At 39.7% G+C, this 20,886-nt stretch overlaps 2 protein-coding genes across 3 annotated transcripts; both read left to right on the top strand.

Annotated features, from left to right (window-relative positions):
• Positions 1-4,526: 4,526 nt before the first annotated feature.
• On the top strand, positions 4,527-10,362 carry nceh1a (neutral cholesterol ester hydrolase 1a). The gene is made up of 5 exons (XM_082516591.1): positions 4,527-4,773; positions 5,995-6,250; positions 6,438-6,507; positions 6,635-6,806; positions 8,314-10,362. The coding sequence occupies exons 1-5, from the start codon at positions 4,633-4,635 to the stop codon at positions 8,932-8,934; spliced, it is 1,260 nt and encodes a 419-aa protein (XP_082372717.1). The 5' UTR covers positions 4,527-4,632; the 3' UTR covers positions 8,935-10,362.
• A 3,771-nt stretch (positions 10,363-14,133) lies between these two features.
• Positions 14,134-18,729, top strand: LOC309694903 (tumor necrosis factor ligand superfamily member 10-like). Of its 2 annotated transcripts, none has more exons than XM_082515149.1 (6): positions 14,134-14,468; positions 15,419-15,550; positions 15,830-15,866; positions 15,970-16,041; positions 17,151-17,392; positions 17,931-18,729. In XM_082515149.1, exons 1-6 carry the CDS (start codon positions 14,355-14,357, stop codon positions 18,138-18,140), a joined length of 807 nt encoding a protein of 268 aa, XP_082371275.1. In that variant the 5' UTR covers positions 14,134-14,354; the 3' UTR covers positions 18,141-18,729. The 2 variants fall into 2 exon arrangements, with proteins under 2 accessions (XP_082371275.1, XP_082371274.1); XM_082515148.1 differs by having other exon boundaries at positions 14,138-14,468; positions 15,827-15,866.
• The last annotated feature ends 2,157 nt before the right edge of the window (positions 18,730-20,886 follow it).

Below are 20,886 nucleotides of genomic sequence, written 5' to 3' on the forward strand. Positions count from 1 at the left end.
TCTGTTGTGTGTTCATGTTAGATAAAAGTACTTAGGTATAGGTAAAAATACTATATAAATTTGTGTTTGATTGGAAGAATGACTAAAAAGTTTGAGTAGAGAGGTTCTGTATAAGTGACAGTCTACTACAATGCCACAGTCTTCCCAGCAAATTCATCCTAAGGTTGTAAGAGCTACTTCTCCGACTCTCCAGGGCTCAGTTAGCAAGTTCATGGCAATACAATTAGAAAAAGACTAAATACATATGGCTTGTTTGGAAGAGTTGCCAGAAGAAATCCTCTTCTCTCTAAGCAGATACCAGTCGCACAGTTTAGGTTTGCAAAGTTGCATTTGAGCAAACCACAAGACTTCTGAAAGAATATCCTTTGGACAGATATGACCAAGTGTTTGACAAGATGTTCTGCCATAAAGCATAGCACCATGAGTGGCAGAAACCAAACAGCATGTCAGCACAAACACTTCATACCAACTGTCAGGCAAGGTGGTGGAGGGGTGATGATTTATTTTTCAGTCAAAGGACCTGTGCACCTTGCAGTCCTTGAGTTGACCATGAACTTCTCTGAATACCAAAATATTCTAGAGTCAAATGTGAGTCCTTTTATCTGACGGTTAAAGCTTAGTCCATGTTGGGTCATGCAACACAATGGTGATCCCAAGCACACCAGCAAATCTACAAAGGAATGGCCTAAAATGATTCAAGTTGTTGCAATGGACTCTGCCAGTGAAAACTTCAACCTAACAGCAATGCTGTAGTAGGACCTTAAAACAAATAAATAAATGCCAGCAAACCTCAATGAACTGAAGCAACGCTGTAAAAGAAAAAAAAAGAGTGGTCAAAATTCCTCCACTAATATAGTACAATACAAAAAACTTCAAGTTATACACTCTCTAAAGGTGGTTCTGATATCTATCTATCTGCAGCAGGGATTGCAGCTGTTCCACATATACTCTTAAGCTACAACAATAATACCCAAGTAGCAGAACATGTCAAGAACCACGCTACTGCTTCATGTAGCTGAAAACCCAGATAAACCCAATTTCAAGACATGTGCCGATAAGAGCAGAAGCACAGCAACAGATGAATAATTATAATAAGAGATTGAAATGATTCCAGCGTTTCATCACCAGCAGAGCAAAATAATCAGTTATTCAGCCAATTAAGAACACTGTGTACTTGAACGCCTAATGTCAACGACAGCATGCCGCCCAACAAAAACACGAGCCTGCTGCTTCTGTTGCCATTCTTTCTGATATGACGCCTTGCTTTGGGGAAGACATAATAACAACAGATTGTTGTTTGTCATTTCAGAAATAGTCTGTGTTGCAACTGAAGCATCGCGACCACCAACTGGCCCCATGACATTCCTAAATACCATACAATGACATTGCATGTAAGTGTGTTTGCCCAGTCACACACTTCATTGTTTCCTTATGTGAGATGATTGAAATTAAAAAGTATGGAAAGTTTTTTTTTAATGACAAATTAAAATGGGTTACTGTCTAAATATTTTTGAAGTTGTTCAACATCATTTCCTTTAAACTGCTTATAAACCTTTCCACTCGTGGCAGGTTACCCTGTTTGGAAATCCTCAGTTCTTATCGATCCATCCAAATTTCAGCTTTCATAGCAGATGATCTGACTTATCTTAGCAGAAAGAGCACAGGTGTCAACAATGACAGTTTCTCAGATACATGGAATTCAGTCTTCATTCACTGTAATGTTTGTTTGTCTCAAGAGAAACTGAAATACACTCCACCCAAGTTCAATGTGAAAAGAGCTATATTCAGAGAAATTCTGGTGTATTCCCTTGCTATAAATGAACGACACGACACGACACGATACCATACGATACCATACGATACGATACTTTATTGCCCGCTTGGGAAAATTTGTCATGAACTCAAGTGCTTTCACAGAAGCTGTTTATTTAGATTTTTTACCTGGATCCTGATGTTTTACTCATTACTGCAATGCACACATGCACACTCACAGAAACAGTTTTCAAATCCTACATATGTGTGTCCACTCACTTGTGTCATCCGGGTCCCTTCAGCATCACTGCTGAACTGTTTCTCTTTCTGGCATATCAAAGGGACAACATTCCTGATTTCAAACACACAGCCACATCCTGTAAATTGCAGGAGTGCTTAAGCCTCTTTTGAATCATGAAAGAAAACAAAAGTAGTGAAGTTAAAAATATCCTGTTCAAGATAATGCATGCATCTGTGCTTCAGACAGACTGAAAATCACTGCCTGCTCACTTTCTTAATATGAGTTTCAAGTACCTGTAACAGATTGCTTTAAAAACATCTCTGTTTTAAAACACAACTTGTTAAACAAAGCAATTCAATTTTAACTCCTACACTTTAAGTATATTAGATCCAGCGCTCAAGTACCATAATTTCTACACATATCTAAAGGCAATGTCAGACCCAGGCTGAGCAATGAGGCAGCATTGCCTGAAATGGAAAACCTCAATTTCTGCCTCGTGCATTTAGTCTTGTTATATGACCATAAGTGTAATTCCAGTCAGTGACATGAGAGAGGGGCCCTCTCTCTGCCCTCCATACCACAGACTGGTGGGAGACGCCAAGCCAACACACAGGAGGGAGGAAGGGGGCAGTAAAAGGGAATTTTAATGTACACGCTTTATACCACACACGTTTGTGTGCACGCACACACACACACACACACACATACACACACAAAAGTGCATATGTCACACATACAATTTAAGCTTTCTGCTGACACTCTCATTCAGAGGGATTTTTGAAAAGTAAGCAAGCGTGGCATCTGTGTCTGGCTTAAGTGTTCTTTTGAGTGTGAAACACTGACACCGCAGGATTTAGGATGTCAAGATGACTGCAAAAAAAGTCCATCACAAGTAACAGTAGAAGCATTTACACTTAACTAGGTGCAAAGGTATCAAATTACCATGATGTGCAAAAAATATATATATGCAACTGATTTTGCTGTATAATCTGCTTTCTGCTGCTCATCCATATCTTTGGCGTGATGGTTCAACGAAATCTGCATTAAAAGCATCACATTTTGTGCTCTGGCTATACCTTCCGTTAGGCAGGCTTGTAAAGCACAGATGAAGCGGTTTGCATAAGGTAGTGATTTCATTATGCACCAGTTGCTCAAATTATCATTTGGAACAAAAACATGTGTACAATGTGAGAAAGAGGTCATAATTAGCACTGTAGAATGAAAATATAGTGAGGCAATAAAACCACAACCTGTCGTTTTCTCAATTTGCTCCGACAGCGTGTTAATTAATGAGCTTTGGAGGAACAAGCAGGCTGATCTACTGTGTCCCTGTTTACTAATCAGCTTTCCTGTATCACCTCCTGCAGCCACCTTGTCAACCCCACGCTGGTCCTCCAAGAGACTAAGCTGACACGGTCAGGTGGTCTTGCTACTATGTTTTGGAAAATCAGCTCAGCGCAGAGGTCAGATCCTCATCATCATGATGTTTGTTTACATTCTCACACCGGGCCACCAGGGACAGACAGTGGCCATTTAAAATTAAACCATGGGAAGAGACAGAGTTATATAGCACAGAAAGAGAAAGTGAGACAGGAGAAGACGCTTTCCCCAATCTGCAATGAAGTCTGCGGCACTGTTGACTGTACTGGGCCTTTCTGGCAATCTGATGCAGATTTAGCTGCACCCTAGGTATTCTAAGATTCATACCAACTTAAACATAATTGCACCACTAATACCTTCCAGTGAGACTTTGGTCTAACACTGATGTCTGCAGATAAAAAGGCATCAATAATCAGCGAGAAAGGAGCTCCTAGTTTGAACAGGAACATGACTCCACCCCAAACTGCAAATCCTCCCTTTCCAAATCCAAAAGGAATTTTAAAAAAAAATTACATCTCAAGGATTAACACTGAGTTTCCTGAAGAAAAGCATTTAGTTCTTTTTGCTATTTTCTCTTTTCGGTTTCCGTCTAGTTGGTTTGATTAGGCCTAAAATACAGAAGCAATTCATATAATACCATTCTGTTTGTCATCCTTTAAAATGTGATTCCAAAATCTGCCCACACTAATCTAATGTCTAATGGACTGCAGCTCCATTGTGCCTCTCGGTGGTTACAAACATGTAATACAACTTACACACGCATACAGCTGTTCAAAACAAACCCTCCCACTTCCCAGATGCCCATTCGCTGCTGTTTTCACCCAGCTTTCAAAATAAAAGCCCTAATCCAGTCATGCAAATCGCGCAATAAAAATACTGTGATGCCTTATTTTTACTAGGGTATTTTTACCTCAATGTATTTGTTTTGTTTTGTTGTTGTTGTTTTTTTAGTTTATTTGTTTTATTTTTCATACGACCTGCCTGCATATGACCAGATGAACCACGGCTATTTCATGTTTTCCAATTTCAAAGTTATGTGACTAAAATAGATTTATTCAAAACGTTTTATTTTTAAAAGAAACGTCACTTTCAAAATGTAGGTTTATTTTGAAGATTTCCAGCGGAAGTGCTTAATTGCCCACGTATTCTGGTGCCAAGCGCCAGTGACAAATTAAGAATCAGACAGCTTGAAGCGGCGGGGTCTGTCTCAGTCTTCCGCCCAGTCAGTAACTGAAGAAACATCATCCCACAGCTGCGAGATGAGGCTGCTGTCACTCCTGCTTACTGTGTCATTAACGCTGGCACTTGCTTATTATATTTACATCCCGCTCCCTGATGCCATTCAGCAGCCGTGGAAGTTGATGATACTGGATGCCTATTTAAGGACAGCATTTCATGTGGTAAGAGAGTAGATATTTTCACTAGGAAGAAAAGCTGGTGCACGTAAGGCATCAAAAAGAGACGAATGAGAAGGATCGCATTAGACAGAATCTTGACTTTTCTATGTGCAAAGTTTTAATTAAATGTGTTATTACAGGTTGGCTGCATGCACTGTGTCTTTGAAAAGCTTGCATTATTAAAAACATGCTCTGAACAAAACATAGTCAAACACAGACTTGGACTTTGAACCTTGTGTTTATTTAGAGGGGGGAAAAAGGTACCATCTTTCTTTGCTAGAATATGACGTTTGGTGTTGATATTCAGTGTAACAGTGCAAAATGATATGCTGTTGAAATAAATACGGATGTCATGGATTCAAGGTATCTATAGTCCAGTTTTTAGTTTTACTGGATGACCAGATATCCAGAGGACTTTTCATGCTTGTGTCATGAAATCTGATTTCACAGCAGGGTTGAAATGCACCAAGTCTGTGAAAGAGCTCATTTAGTAATCCCACTGTGTGATTTCAAAAGTTATTGAGACTTTTATTTTGGGGCTGTGAGAGGATCATGAACTTTGCACCCTCACCTGTGTTCTACATTTTGAAAATGGCAGACAATAGATGGCTAGATTATTAACACGCTGGCCGAGACTAATCCTCAGAGCGAGAGTTTACTAAAAATCTGGATTTATTGTGGTTTTTTTTGTGTTATTTTAAGATTTAAAACAGTCATTATTATCTAGTTTGAGGACACTGTTTAAGAAAACATCACTAATATTAATTTTGCATTGCTTCATTGTTTCTACAGCAGACGTTATGCACAAGAACGTGCTCAAGTGTGACTGATATTGTTAAATAGTTTTAAAACCCACTAGTGAACAGTGTGCTGATGCATAACAGAAACTGACTTTATCCTTCATTAGAGTGAAAATGTGATATCTGCACATGTGACAGTGCAACAGTGTCTTCAGCACTGCTGTTGTGACACTCTAAGTGAGGGAAAGGGCAGACATATCAGTAATGCATAGTGTAGGAGGAGAAAGGTGACTGTGAGAAATTGTGTCTCAAAATCCTGCCAAGAGATGACTACATTTTTGCCTTTTGCCAAATTCCCTATGACTTTCTGTTGTTTCCACTAATTTCCTTTCAATCTATGTATTCAATTCTTAATGTGTGTCCTGAAACAAACAAGTACCAATCAAGGGGTTTGAGCTGGAGTTTGGTTTACTCTTGTCTTCAGGCCTCTTTGAAGCAATGGCTGGGATTTGACCATCACACTAGATCTTTCAGGCAGTTCACATTTGGCTTTGAAGGGATATTAAAGGAATTTCTGAGTACTGAGTCCAGTGCAGGGGCCGTTCCAGGTGTGAAGGTCAGTGACATCTCTTTCGCTGGCATCCCAGTGCGAGTTTACGAGCCCCCGGCTGGAGGGGAGGGTCATCTGAGGAGAGGGTTGATGTATTTCCACGGAGGTGGCTGGGCCCTCGGCACCACCAGTGAGTCTCTAACTGCTTTCTCTAGTTAGAAATAAAAATAATATGCCTACTTTAAACAGAATCATAGACTTTGAGACATTACTTGTGATAATTATAGCTGTCTTTGCTTTTTAGGTGCAAAGTTTCTTAAGTGTCAATAACACAATAGGCATATATCTAACCGTCTCTCACTCTTTCAATTCCTCAGAGAAGGGGCCATATGATATTACCAACCGAATGGTGTCAGATGAGCTGAATACTGTTGTGGTCTCTGTTGAGTAAGTGTGTTTCCTCTTGCAAAACTGTAGTCTCCATTCACAACATCAGTGGAGTGTCCCTTTAATTATATACTCCAAAGCTTTCTAAACCTCTAGTAAATTACATCTGAACCCTCTGTGTGTGTAGGTATCGTCTGTATCCAGATGTGCACTTTCCAGTGCCATATTTAGACTGTATTGCTGCTGCCAAACACTTCTTGTCTCCAGAGGTTCTTGCCAAGTATTCTATTGACCCAGATCGTGTGGCTGTGGCAGGTGACAGCGCTGGAGGAAACCTTGCTGCTGCAGTTGCTCAGGAGGTAAAGGCAGAGGCTATTTTCTGCATGCATGCGACAATTCGTATATCAAGCTCAAATGCCAAATGTTTTAATTCATAAAATGCCTTCCACGACTGCTAGTATAATGCTCTGGATCATGACATATATCCTGATTTCTTTGTTTTTCCATATTTGTCATTCTTAGATGTTTTAAGTGATCAGACAGTTTTTAATACTAGACAAAAATAACCCAAGGTAATACAAAATGCAGTTTATGAATCATGATTTTAATTTATTAAGGGAAAAAGTTGCTGTGGAGGAATTTTGTCTCACTCTTCTTTGCAGCATTGTTTTTGAATGGTTTTCAAACATGAACAGCTTGGTTAAGTTCATGCCAAAGCATCTCAATTGGATTTAAGTCGACCAGGCTGATGCAAAACCCTAATTTTTTGAGCCATTCAGAGGTGAACTTGCTGGTGTGTTCAAGATCATTGTCATGCTGTAAATCTAAGTGAACTTGAGCTTCAGTACACAAACTGATCCTGGCAGAGAACAGAATTCATGGTACCATCAGTTATGGCAGTCATCCAGGTCCTGAAGCAGCAAAGCAGCCCTTTTGCTCAGTGTTATTGTTGAATCATGAACTCTGACCTTAACTGAGACAAGTGAGGCTCGCAGGGCATTGGATGTTGTTCTGGTTATTTTGTGACCTCCTGAATGAGTTGTCGATACACTATTCGAGTAATTTTGGTAAGCTGTCCACTCCTTTTAAGGCTCACCATTAATATAATAATGGATCTCACAATGGTTTGCTGGAACACCAAAGAATTAGAAATGGCTTCAAAACCCTTCACCTCAGACAGGTTCTGTTAAAGTAATTTCGTCTGATTCAACAGGTCTGGCAGCCGAGTGTGGCTGGTGAAATTGAACTCAGCTTTCTATAAAAAGTTATCCATGATATTTAATTAATTATTTAACAAGGGAGGAGCATTGGTTTTTCACACAGAACTAGTTGAAAACAGGATGTGTGCACATGCTATTTCACAGCACTGTAAATTAGTTGCATTGCAAAGCTATCTTTACAAAGCTGTTATTTCCACACCATGTCTTGTCTTTCTCCCCTCACTGCAACCGGTCGCAGCAGATGGCCGCCCCTCTCTGAGTCTGGTTCAGCTGGAGATTCCTTTCTGTTAAAAGGGAGTTTTTCCTTCCCACTGTCGCCAAAGTGCTTGGTCATAGGGGGTCATATGATTGTTGTTTTTTTTCCTGTATGTATTATTGTAGGGTCTACCTTACAATATAAAGTGCCTTGAGGCGAATAAATAAACAAAATGAATTTAATTGAACTACCTGGCTCTAATATGCAACATGACAAAAAAAAGTCCAACACCACATTGTTGTTGGTTGTAATTTAGAGTTGAAAGAAAGAAGAAAAACACACGTTCATCTTGCTGTAAGGAAAAGGAGAGAACCAACCATTTGACATCACCACACAGTCTGCATTGCAATGTACACAGCCATTACTCATATTGTGTGTTTGTTTTTTCAGATTTCTGTAGATGACAGCATGAGTGTGAAATTCAGTGTCCAGGCTTTGATCTATCCAGTGCTCCAGGCTTTGGATTTCAATACACCCTCCTATTTGCAGAACCAATATATCCCCGTCCTTTACCGGACCAGCATGATCCAGTTCTGGCTGCAGTATCTGAACATTGACCTCTCTCTTATGCCCGAGTTTTTAGTGAACAACCACAGCGCTTTGCAACACTCTTCACTCACCCCAGAGCTGAGGTCAAGACTTGACTGGAATGTGCTACTTACTCAGAAGTACAAGAAGAACTACAAGCCTGTTATTGTGGAAAAGGGATCTGAGGGGTTTCTGAAGAGGGTGCCAGGCCTGCTTGATGTGCGAGCGGTACCACTGCTGGCTGGGCCAGAAGTGTTGGCAAAATGCCCTCGTGCATATATTCTAACATGTGAGCATGACGTATTGAGGGATGATGGGCTGATGTATGTTCGCCGCTTACAGGATGCAGGGGTCGCTGTTACCAGCGACCACTATGAGGATGGCTTCCATGGATGTTTCAGTTTAACATCCTGGCCACTTGAATTTGACGTTGGGAAGAAGGCACTCAGGGGTTACCTCAGCTGGCTGCAGAACAACCTGTAGAAGTGTGTATGTGTGTTTTTGCAAGTGAGTAATGGTTGGAAGCCCTTGTCTTTGTGAATCACAGGCTTGGCTGAAGGCCTAGTAAATGTACTCTTTGTTTAAAAATCTGACATCTAAGCTCAGGGCCCTTGTGTACCTGCACACGCTCAATACATGTGAAGGTTTTGTGATACTTAGAACCAGTCTAATCTGCAGGCAACATCAGCATAGCTAACACTGTGACCAACTAATAAAGATACTTTATAAAGTCATTAAAGTGCTTTGACAGCCAATAGCTTTGCTTAAATGGATTCATTCATCGCCTGTTTCCAATACGGAGGATCGTGCATGTGCTGTTTTGTAGCGACACAAAAAACACATGAGTAATAAATGTCACAAGATCTTTTTAATTTATACTCCACTATTAAAACAAAAGCATCACAAGTTAGGCCCCAAAGTCGAAAACAATCATTTGAATTGTGGTGTTTTTTTCCCCTCTCACTAAAAACAGCTAAGGTCAGGTCAGCAGTTTCAGCAGTGCTCAGTATTTTACCCTGTTGGCTGGTATACAGTAGATCTGCCGCTTTTATTCATATTGCAGTTGCTCAATGACTATCAAAGTGACTGCCATGAATTTTTTAAACTGTCATGCACCCCAAAGGATAAAAATTAGTCTGGCAATTTTATGGGGTTTACTTTTTGGGTTTTGAATGAACTGTCTCCTTAAATATTAATATTTAAGGTATTTTGTATAGACGGTCATGTTCCCTCACAATACTTTATAATAACAATGCTATATTTAGATTTTGTATCATCACCATAACCAAATAAATTTGTAGAATCCTACATGTTTGGGGTCAGATACCTGCAAAGCTAACAAAATTCTAGCCTCAGTTGTATTTTATACCAAATTTGAAATCTGAGCATTTCACTGTATTCATCTGAAGAATGAATCTGATCTGATCGTGCATATTAGCCTGCTTGCATAGTATTAAGTTCAAAGCAAAGCTGTATCTAAGTAGCAAGGTATTCAGTAGGTATTCACTGCCTTTCTTGAGTTCAGCTTGCACCATAAGAACACAATGTCTAACATGTTCTGGCTCTTGACAATCGCTAACAAAATGCACATTTCCTTTTAGTCTGATGACTGTTTATTTTTACACTCATCTTCCTGTATTTTTACAGTAATTCATTGGTTTTATATAAATGACTGAAAGGTATTTTGTTTGCCTGTCAGAAGCAGTTAACCGAAAGCAGCTGCATGTATGCCAGGTGCAGGGATAGCATCACGATCCTGACCAGATTGTTGTATATAAAATGCATTTGCAGGCTTCGAGTTCCAATTTTCTCCTTCTTTTAAACCTTTTTTCTTTTTTAAATTAAAGCTCACAGCTACAGCATACATCATCAGCCTGTGATGTGCAATAAATACAGTATGATTTTGGTGCATTTTCCTTCCGTGTGTCTCATTATTCACATTTGTTGTTTTTCTGGATGACTTAATGTTCAGCTTGAGTTACATAAGTTCTGATCATTGGACTGAACTGCACTGATTATTGCAGAAAACCAAAACAAATATATATATATAATTAAAAAAAACTTCTCTGTTGAACATGGGGCATTATCAGGTTGACTAAATGTACTCATTGTGTTTCCTTTTGCCAAAACTATAAGCTGGAAATCACAAATATTATGTGAATGGTCAACCAGTCTACATACTCATATAATATTCTGTACTTTAAGAGATAGCCTCGCCCTGCCACAGACTGGCGATCTGTCCAGGGTGTACCCTGCTTCTGGGATAGACTAAGGTTCGTGGATGTCCTTTTCCCCCCTGCCTGGCAGCTGCATCTTCAGCATTCTTTGCCCCATTTATCCACTATCCCTCCTCTACATATCTCCAGACCATCTCAGCCTTGCCTCTCTTACTTTGTCTCCAGACTGAACCTCAGATGTTCCTCTGACATACTAACCTCTAATCCTGTCCCTCCAGCGAAATCTTAAAATCTCTCTGCCTCTTGCTCCATCTCTTGTCTGGATCCACGTGTCTGATTTGGGAAAGATTTTATACTAGACGCCGCTCGTGACATAGCCTCTTCATTTATCCAGACGTGCGATTAATACAAGGAGTAAGACGGCCTATGCATGCATCTTAATTAGTTTCAAGAGAACTGAGTGAATATTTTGGGTGGCCACACAAATAATTTGTTACAGCCCTAATAATCAGTGTGATCCTGCCCCCTGCTGGACTACAAGACTATCTTTCTCTTCTGTAGTAGCACCCATTTAACATGATGTTACTCATTTGTTTTGTCTGATGACAATTTTTTTTAAAAGGAAAATGGCATTGCTGAATAAATTTTGACCATAAACTGCAAAAACATTAATTGAATAAAATCATCTGGATTTGAACTTCAAATACCTCAAATGGAACCTACTAGTTAATACTGAGGGAAAAAACATCTGTCTCTCTGTGAGGAATACATGGTGTTATAAAACTGTGACAGTTATGAGAAAAATGGGGCAAAGCTCTGAAGCAAAGCTTAGACTTATAGATTTAAAGGACACTCCATCTACTCCCTTCTGCACTCTACTTGTCTTGTCCCTCCCCTGAGGCTTCTCCTCCCTGCGTTCCTCTCAGTGAAGTCATGGAATCTCCCTAAATTCCCATCTGAGGACTACAGCTGCTCAGAAAACAAAGTGTCGAACAATGCATCGAGACACCAGTGATTTAGCTGGCTTCTGTAGAAAGGTGTTTCCCCTCACAAGAACCTACTGCATCTAAATATAAGAACAAAGACACAGAGCTGATACACAGATTAACATGCAATTCACTATCACTATGACTATAAATGAGTGTAAGGGTTACGATCAAATATCTTTTAAATTTGGTTACTAAGAAAGGATATATGATAAATGCTATATGCTTTTCCATTATAGTAAATCTCTTAAATTAGCAAAACAGTAAATACAAGTAAAGTCCCTGATTTAACCTTTACCGTTGGGTAGTATATAATAAAATATACCAGTAATTAATTACATCCAAATGAGCAAATTAATTAATTATACAGCAACAAATGTCATATAAAGAACTGACTAAAAATACAATAGTTGAAGTGTAACTTATATAAATTAGGTTAGTAAGTACAAGTATATATAAATATACATCTTCCACATGATCATTAATTGTTGAGCTTTTCCGAAGTAGAAAATTGACTGACAAACATTTACATGATCAGATAAAGCAAGTTCCTTGTTCATATGCCTTGAATATTAATATAAGCATAAATATAGCATATAATACATATATAAATACACCAAATAAGCAATTAAATATACTCATTAATGAGATATAGCAGCCAAATGTCACAGTATTTCAGCTATTGTCAGTCGATTGCACAGTGATTAGTTGTTATTACTGTTTGGTTTGTGCAAACTCTACTGCTTAGTTGTCCCCACCAACAACACTAAAAGACCAGGAAGACAGCTTAAGTGGATTATTGCTGAATTCTTTCGTTGGTTAAGAAAAACTCCTTACCACAGTCTAACCAAGTCAGGATCACGCTGGAGCAAGTAGATGTATCATTGTCCAAGTCTACACTCAAGAGTTACCTTCATGAATAGAAATACAAAGAGATCACAAGAAGGTGAAACTACTGATTACACTCATTGAAGAAAACGGGCATATTTCCCACAATGTCTGACTATTCCTTTAGGCATCGAATTGCTAGAGGATTAAAGCTAGCCAAGACCTGCATGAGAAAATAGCTGACACAGGTCAAAGGTCACCAAATGTCTCAAGGTAAGGAGAAGAAATAACAATAAGACAAATGGAAAAAGGCTGATAAAAATGCATGTTTAAATGCATGTTTGCTGTTGAAGTTTTGACAGGTATGTCTCTCAGGGTGTCGTCTGGCTTGCCTGAGGCCAAATAGTCTTCAGGTATCACTCACCGTTTCCATTCATTCTCTCTGACAAGCCTGGGAATCACATTAGTCTTTACTCTGCCTTCCGCATTTTTGATATTTTAATCTCTGCTGCGATCCTCATTTAAACTTCTGAGTATATTTGAATGTACTTTGGTGCTGCCTGCTTTAGTGAACCTGCTGGGAAATATTCAGTGATGTGCAAACGTGTGAAGATTAAAGTTACATGCGTGCGGCTTTGAATGGGCTTTGCATGCTTTCCCTCAGCGTTTGATTGTTGGGAGGGTCACTCACATCCTGGAGCTGTGAACTCCTTCAGCCCCACTTTCACTTCCTGACACTGACAATAGAGCAAGGGTTAGAGGTGATGGAATGAAAGCACGGGAACTACTCAAGGTTAAATTCTCCCGATTAAATCACTCCCCTGTGACAAATACTATGTGGGTACGCAGAAGCCCTAAAAATGGCAGGTCATTCAGCACTAATCAAATAGAAGTCTCTCAGATCACCACACAATAGCAGGAAGGAGATTACTTTCAGATGCTGATGATCTGCTACCTGCGCAGTACTTCTATCCAAAACTATCTCACAGTGTTAGCCTATTGCTGCTTTGATTTGCTTTGCACAGTCTCTTACTTGCGACACATGTGACATACAGCACATGTTTTAACAATAACCGCTTTATTTCCTTCATCAAGCAACACGCAAGCAAGGCCAAGAGGATAACTGCAAACCAAGGTTCCTTAACTGACTTCACCTGCAGCTGTTTAACAGTTAGACACCAAGATAACTTATTTCTATCATAAAAGAGAGACAAAACAAAATTGCTTCATGGCTACATAAACCACAATACATGTTACGGCTGACTGTTTCCAGGGCCTTCATGTTGTCCTCGATTATCCCCACATTTGGGGAATTAAGTTGTAAAAATGCACTGATTAGTTGCTTCTTGGACACAGTGACAGATTTATTGAGTTGTGAAATATGGGTGAAGTTGAGGACACTGGGATTAAATGTCGTAAAGCTATTCTGAGTCATGCAAAGAAAGAATTTTTAGGCTCTATTTTGAACTAATTCAAGATTGCATATAGTTTTATATGGTTTAAGCATATACATACTTTTCTGTCTGTGATTGTGACCTTCTTTATTATATCATAATATAACAGTACGTGACTTTATTAGTAGCAAAAAAAAAATGTTTGAAGTGGGACAAAAAGGAGATTTTATTGAAAAAAGGAAGCAAGTTTTGACATTTCCGACACTGACTGAAGGCATCCTAAAGTTGCATGTGCAGCAGCTCCCTGCCCCTTTCTATCTAATAACAGTGACATCTTGAGGCTGTTGTAATGCTCCATACCTCCCTTCTGCTCCACCTACAGACGCCTGCACACTTTTCCTCCCTCCCTCTCTCTTTCTGTCCTACACAGAAGAAATGCAACAGAGCTTGATCTGCCTCACTCAAGCGCTTTCTTGATCCTTAACTTTTTTTCTTGGTGAATTCAGTCGTTGTGTGATATGGCCATGTCCATTTCTGTCCAGAGTCTGGGGCTCATCTTACTCGCAGCAGTCCTCCTCCAGACCATCGCGGTCGCCGTCAGTTTTATGTACTTCAACAAAGTCCTGAACACGGTAAGAAATGCGTTTGGTTTGCGTGGAACGCATGAGAGTGAGTGAGAGGCGTCAAACATGGTGTCCTGACATGCTTCATGGGAACAAGCTAAGCTTACTAAGAACACAGATCTTCATTGAGGCATGCGGCTCATACCTGTGGAACAAGATAAGTATGATCGAGGACAGAGGAACTGCATATTAAAACATGAACTCCAAATGACCTGTGGACCGCAGATATAGTCAGAAAAACATTAAAATTGCTTTACCACTTTGATTTAATTGCCTCATAAATAAACAAGGAATAGAAATAAATGCGCTGGGAATATCTATTTTTAAAGAGAAATTTAGAAAGGTTATTTAGGTTACTCCTAAAAGTCCCGTAATAATCCCTGCGGGAATTTCTGCACCCAGCGCCGGACAATGAGAGCGAAGAAAGTTGGGGCGAGATAACATTAAACAATTGGAGGAAATGGGTTGTGACACCCTAAAGCAACGCATTTCAGAGACGGGTAGACATTGTGACGAGCTGAAAACGCCTCTAAAATATCATAATCACGGGAATCACACACACGTCTCCGCTCAGACACACCTGTGGCGCAAGGGCAGCCTGCTGACATTATGTTTTTAGTTGTAATGATGTTTCCAGCAAATTGTCAAGCACGCACATACACACGCAGTATGTCTTATGGTGATTACAGCAGACTTAAAGCTGTTAATTTTTTAAAAAGCCTTCTAAGCACTGTTGTTCACCTCATGGAGCTGCGTCCAAAACAGGTATTTTGAAGCCAATGTGCGCAGTCCATGTATATCAATGATGGTTATGCCACAGACACTTACACCGGGAGAACATGTAACCTAATACCCAGTGCCTCAACTTTTATATTTACAGATCAGTTGGTAGGTAAGAAGAATTTTCACATGTGTCTGATTAGTTTCACCCTGTTCTACTTGTTGTTTTACTCTCATAGATGCAGGAGAGTTTTTCCAGGAGCAGCATGTCCTGTCTTGTAAACCCGAATCTGAACTTCCTGGACGCGGCAGAAAAGAAGAGCGACCCCTGCTGGCAGGTCACGCAACAGGTCCACTACTACTTAAAGAAGGTTTTTATTGATCTTTGTTCAGCTGAAATTTGATAGAGTTGGTTACTTCTAATTTGACTGTTTTGATTGTTCACTTTTGGAAGTCCTTAAAAAGGACATCTGCCATCGCAGCTGGGTTAAAGCAGACTGTGTACTGAGGGGTTCACGGTGGTGACTTCCTTGCTGATTCTGATTGCGTTAGTTTAGTGATTCTGTATGTTTGTATTTTACATAACTGGTAATCTCTTTCACTTCCTCCTCTCTTATTATTCCTCTGTTTTGTTTTGTTTTTGTCAGAAGATTGCTGAAAGATTCCAGATACCTACTCCAGAGAGAAGTAAGAACCATACCATTCAATGTCAATCACACTGTCACGCATGGCTTCTTACACTGAAAATGTCCCGTGTGTATGTGTGTGTATTCTGTTTCATTTTTCACAGGGGTCTCTCTTCCCAAAGTTGGTGCACATGTGACTGGTGTTGTCTCATCAGCAGAGCCTCCAAATTCAGAGAGTGAGGATCATTTTATCAGTTACATTTAATTCTGAAATGCATAACAAACACCTGAAACACATAACACGTGTGCACACTGCTTTACCTTTTCAAGGCCATAGGTTAAGAATTTTGCTTCCAGGCTTCCGAGGCTCCTTTCAGATTTTGTTACCTCCTCACACCTACATGTCTGTCAGGGCTTGTACAACCGCTCTCTCATACCCTGGAGTTTCCTATGGTGTTTTTGAGATGAGTCATTAGTCTTTGTCTGAGAAATGAAAAAGAAAAAAAGCTCATATATTGCCCACGTAGATACTTTCCAAGCATTGTATGCAATGGACTATAGATCCAGTGTACACAGACCCGCTGAGAGGAATAGCATGTAAAAGGAAAGCTTTGAAGCATGCGAAAGGAATTCACTTTAAAGGTACTATGTGTAGAATCACATTTGTACCTTCATTGTGACTCTTCAAAAAAGCAACTTTAAAAATGGCGAGCTCATCTTCTTTTTTCAACCACAGTGGAGGGATCTGCATGTTTTTGATTTGGCGTGGACTTTTACGCCGGATGCAGCCCACCCAGGGACTTTTGCATGTTAGGTCAGCAAGGTGCATTAAAACCGGTGCGGTCTTTATGTTAATAACTGTGCTGAACAACATCTCCGCAGTAAATAAGTGGGGAGGACGGGGAAACAGGCTAGGAGCATGCATTACTTTGTCTTATTTTTTTCCATGCTACCACTAGAGGGAGCCACTCAAATGTGGTGCAGGTGTCTGACTGATGCACGACTTATTTGACAGTCTAATTTATTGAATAGTGGTTTAGTAGTTCTAGATTAGGCACCATGTTAGAGGAAAAATAATTGTTCCACAGTATGCAGCACCAATACATGGCTGAACATTATTTTAATCTATTAGAGAAGCAGTTGTGGATAGCTGCTGGTCTGTGGGCACATCTGTGAACATTACTTACCCACTGTACATGTCATGAACATTTGTTTATAATTTGGTTAGCAGTTACTGTTTTAACAGTGTTTAATAAAACTCAGTCTTGAAGCTTTAAGTGTTTTTGTATTTCAGTGCTTTTTCTATGCATATATACTATGTCTTACTTTCTGTATGCGCGTGTAGCTGTTCCAGGTTTACAGAGCAGCAAGGGGTACCTGGGAGAGCGCATCAGAGTGTGGGAAGGCCAGAGAGGCCTGTCCTTCTTGCAGAACATAGAGCTGAGAGGAGGAGAGCTGCTGGTACCCAGAGCAGGCCTCTATTACATCTACGCCCAGACCTACTTCAAACTCCCGTCCATGGGGGAGATGGACGGGGAAACAAGAGAGGAGCAAGGAGCTCAGCTTGTCCAGTATATCTACAAGAAGGTCAAAGCTTTTTTACTTATTAAAGGATAACTGGTGATGGTTAGCTATAGCTATAATTAGAAATTATACTATTAGTGTTTTAGCGAATAAATATGGTTTCATGATGTTCAAGTGAGAGATGGAATTAAAAAGGCAGCTAAACCTTTTAATCCAAGAAATCATTAACCATATTACTTAGTTTTCTTCCAATATCTATATCTCTGTCCCTCCGTTTAAGTAGTGTTGTGTCCTTTAAGGCTTCTTAAAAGTACACACTTCCTTTTTCTTTCAAATACATTAAAGAACATTTAAAGCTCACAGCCTTCAAGTGTTAAGTTACTTTATTTGCTCTTGTTTGAGATGCATATATCCTTACAGGATTTCCTTTGAGCTTGAGTTGGTTTAAATAACCTCAGTGTCAATCAGGATAAAATGAAACTAAGTCAGTATAGCCTGTAAATTTAAACCGAAAGGTAGAACGCTTACAAATCAGTGATATGTGCTGATATATAATGCCATGCTTTATTCATGTTTTCTTTCTTTTTGGTGTTGCCCACAGATGAGTTCCTACACGGCACCTATCTTACTGATGAAATCGATTAGGAGTGTCTGCTGGCCCCGGGGTCAGGAGCCTGGCCTCTTCTCTCTGCATCAGGCTGGCACTGCCTTTCTACAGCCTGCAGATCGCCTCTTCATTACTGTTAGCAATGCTAGTGTCATAGAGATGGACGGTCGGGCAAACTACTTTGGGGCCTTCCTCGTGAGCTAAAAATAAGCATCCAGGACTGAAATTTTAAAAAGGCATGAGCAGAGGTGAAGCAGAATGTTGCTTGATAACATAAGTGGCAGTCGGATGGAACAGGACTGGAAGAGAAGAAAAGACTGTAAGGATAGCAAAAGGACTTCTTCGGGACCGCGGGTCATGTATGACATTCCGGAAATAATGTCATCGAAATAAATCCATCAGTGGCCTTTTAATTGGTCGACCTAACGCAGGATATGAATTCCGTTTTCAAGCCTGAGAAACTTCATGGAAGCTTGATGTACGGCAGCAAACATGGATTATGTTTTGCATTCGGATAGATAGAGGTGCACTTGGAACCATTCAATAGATAGAGATTTAAATGTCACGCGTGAATGCCCTCTATTGAACCAATCCGTTTTGCCTGCAGGTGAAACGGTTCCCAGCTGAGTTATCAGTCACTGGAAAGGGCAGTGATGTTGGGCACATGAGAGGTCTTACATCAAAAATTCTGACAAGATTTTACATGTTGAATATTATGAATGAAACTTCCTACTCGTTTATGTCATCGCTGTGCAATCTAGCGAATCAATGTGGTATTAAAGAGATGAAGGGATTCTGAAGTTCTCAATGCCTTAACAAAAACACAGATGTATCTCAGAAAATGAGAACACCCTTTAGAATTAGTACACCCAACAATAATCATGGGAAAAACTGCTGACTTGACAGTCATGATCTGATAATCATTGATACTCTCTACAAAAGGGATAAGCCAGGATGTCATTCCTGTAAAAACTGGAGGTTCACAGAGTTTTGTAGTAAAGCCTATTGATAGAAAGTGTATTGTAAGGGAAAAAGTAGGGAAAACGGTGAAAAAACTTCAAGTGTTGGACTGAGGCTGGAATCGCATCAAGAGCCACTACATGCAGGTGTCTTCTGGAAAGATACTACAGCTTTCTCAATCCTAATATCAAATCACATCGGAATCAAAGGAACTTACCTGAGCTAAAAAGTTGCTCAGTGGTCCAAAGTTTTCAGCTAAAAGTAAAATTTGCATTTTATTTGAAAATTAAGATCCTAAAGTCTGGAAAAACTAAAAATCCAAGGTGCTCTAAGTCCACTCAAAACTTTATGTGGTCTGTGACGATTTGGGGTGTAAAGTGATCTGGTGGTGATCTACCAGGAGATTTTAACGCTCTTCATGCTTCAATCAAGCTTTATGGAGCTTCAGATTTTCATTTCCAGCAGGGCTTATCTTCCCAGAGTTCCAAAATGACTATAAAATAGCAGAGGTGTGGACTCGAGTCACATGACTTGGACTCGAGTCAGACTCGAGTCATTAATTTTATGACTTTAGACTTGACTTGAAAAAATGTTCTAAGACTTGTGACTTGACTTGGACTTTTACACCAATGACTTGGGACTTGAATTGGACTTGAACCGGTTTACTTGAAAAGACTTGATATTTTACCCAAAATATAAAATTTAACATGCATATTATATAGAGATTGAAAATGTGACGTCATTCACGGGTAGAACCGCAAAGGATTCTGGGAACTCGTGGCAAGCGGTAGTAGCGCACGCAGGCTTTCAATTGAAATCAGTCACACAGCGATAAAAAGAAACACAAAAATGTCAAGAAGCCGTTGTATTATTAACTGCAATAGCCGGTCGCATGACAGCCACGAGAAGCTGACGGGTAAAGAGATCGGTTGTTATCGGATTACGTCGTTGAAGAGAAATTGTTCAAGCCATGTTTCCGAAGTAACAAAGACGCGACGGATGGCCTGGATCGCAGCCATTCAAAGATCAAATATAACGTCCCAGAACACTCCAGCTCACAGGTTAGTCTGCTCCAAGCATTTACACGAAGGTCAGTGTTTTTTAGTAGTTAATACGTCATTTTCATAACATAATTAGTGATATAGGTTACAAGCAAGTCTGGCGCTGAACAGAAATTGTCGCGCTATGCTCCTGTGTTTATTGTGCATAAATAGTGAATTGTCCTGACACAATATTGTGTTTCGCTTCTGTTATTATGGTACATTAACAAAAACATATACTTTTATTCACAGGATAAAACAGGTTTTTTGTATCACTAATTGCCCAGTACGATTACAGCATACAGTATTATTGTCACTGCTACATTTCTGTGATGCTACCAGAAATTATTTCCACTGCTAATTAATTACCGTTGAGCTCAAAGGTCCTATTAATAAACGGTTAACGAATGTGTATTTATGACGACGATTTGTGAGACTGGTAAACTTATGATACGTACGATGGTCTTTCGTTCTACACGGTGCATTTCAAGGTCCTGTACCCATCCGTCGGTAAACTGTACCTGGGCTTGTTGCAGTGACCGGAAGTTACTAAACTTCATGAGTGTATGCACTCACTCCAAGAACCGTATGATTATAAATATGCATATAAATATGCTACAATGAGATAGCTGACTTCATCTAACTAGCAAATGTTGTCCAGGCTACGTTGGTGATGCAGTTCTTTTTAATGTGTATGATATTTTTGTCATGCGATTTTAAAGCTGGTCCTACAACCGCATCCAAGAATAACATGCAGCTTATCTCAGAACTGTCGGTGAAAACTATTCTTGGAGCTAGGTTTAATTGAGCTGCATTTTAAAGAGGTGCAATTTCACAATTTGTGTATATTTTCTAAGTTCACTATTTTGTCATGTGTTGAGAAAAACACAGATTTTAAAATTACATGGTCTAATATTTACATTTAGCATATAACTGCAACATTATTTTTT

The sequence above is a fragment of the Aulonocara stuartgranti genome (assembly GCF_965226115.1).
Source record: "Aulonocara stuartgranti genome assembly, chromosome: 19".
Taxonomy (NCBI): Eukaryota; Metazoa; Chordata; class Actinopteri; order Cichliformes; family Cichlidae; genus Aulonocara; species Aulonocara stuartgranti.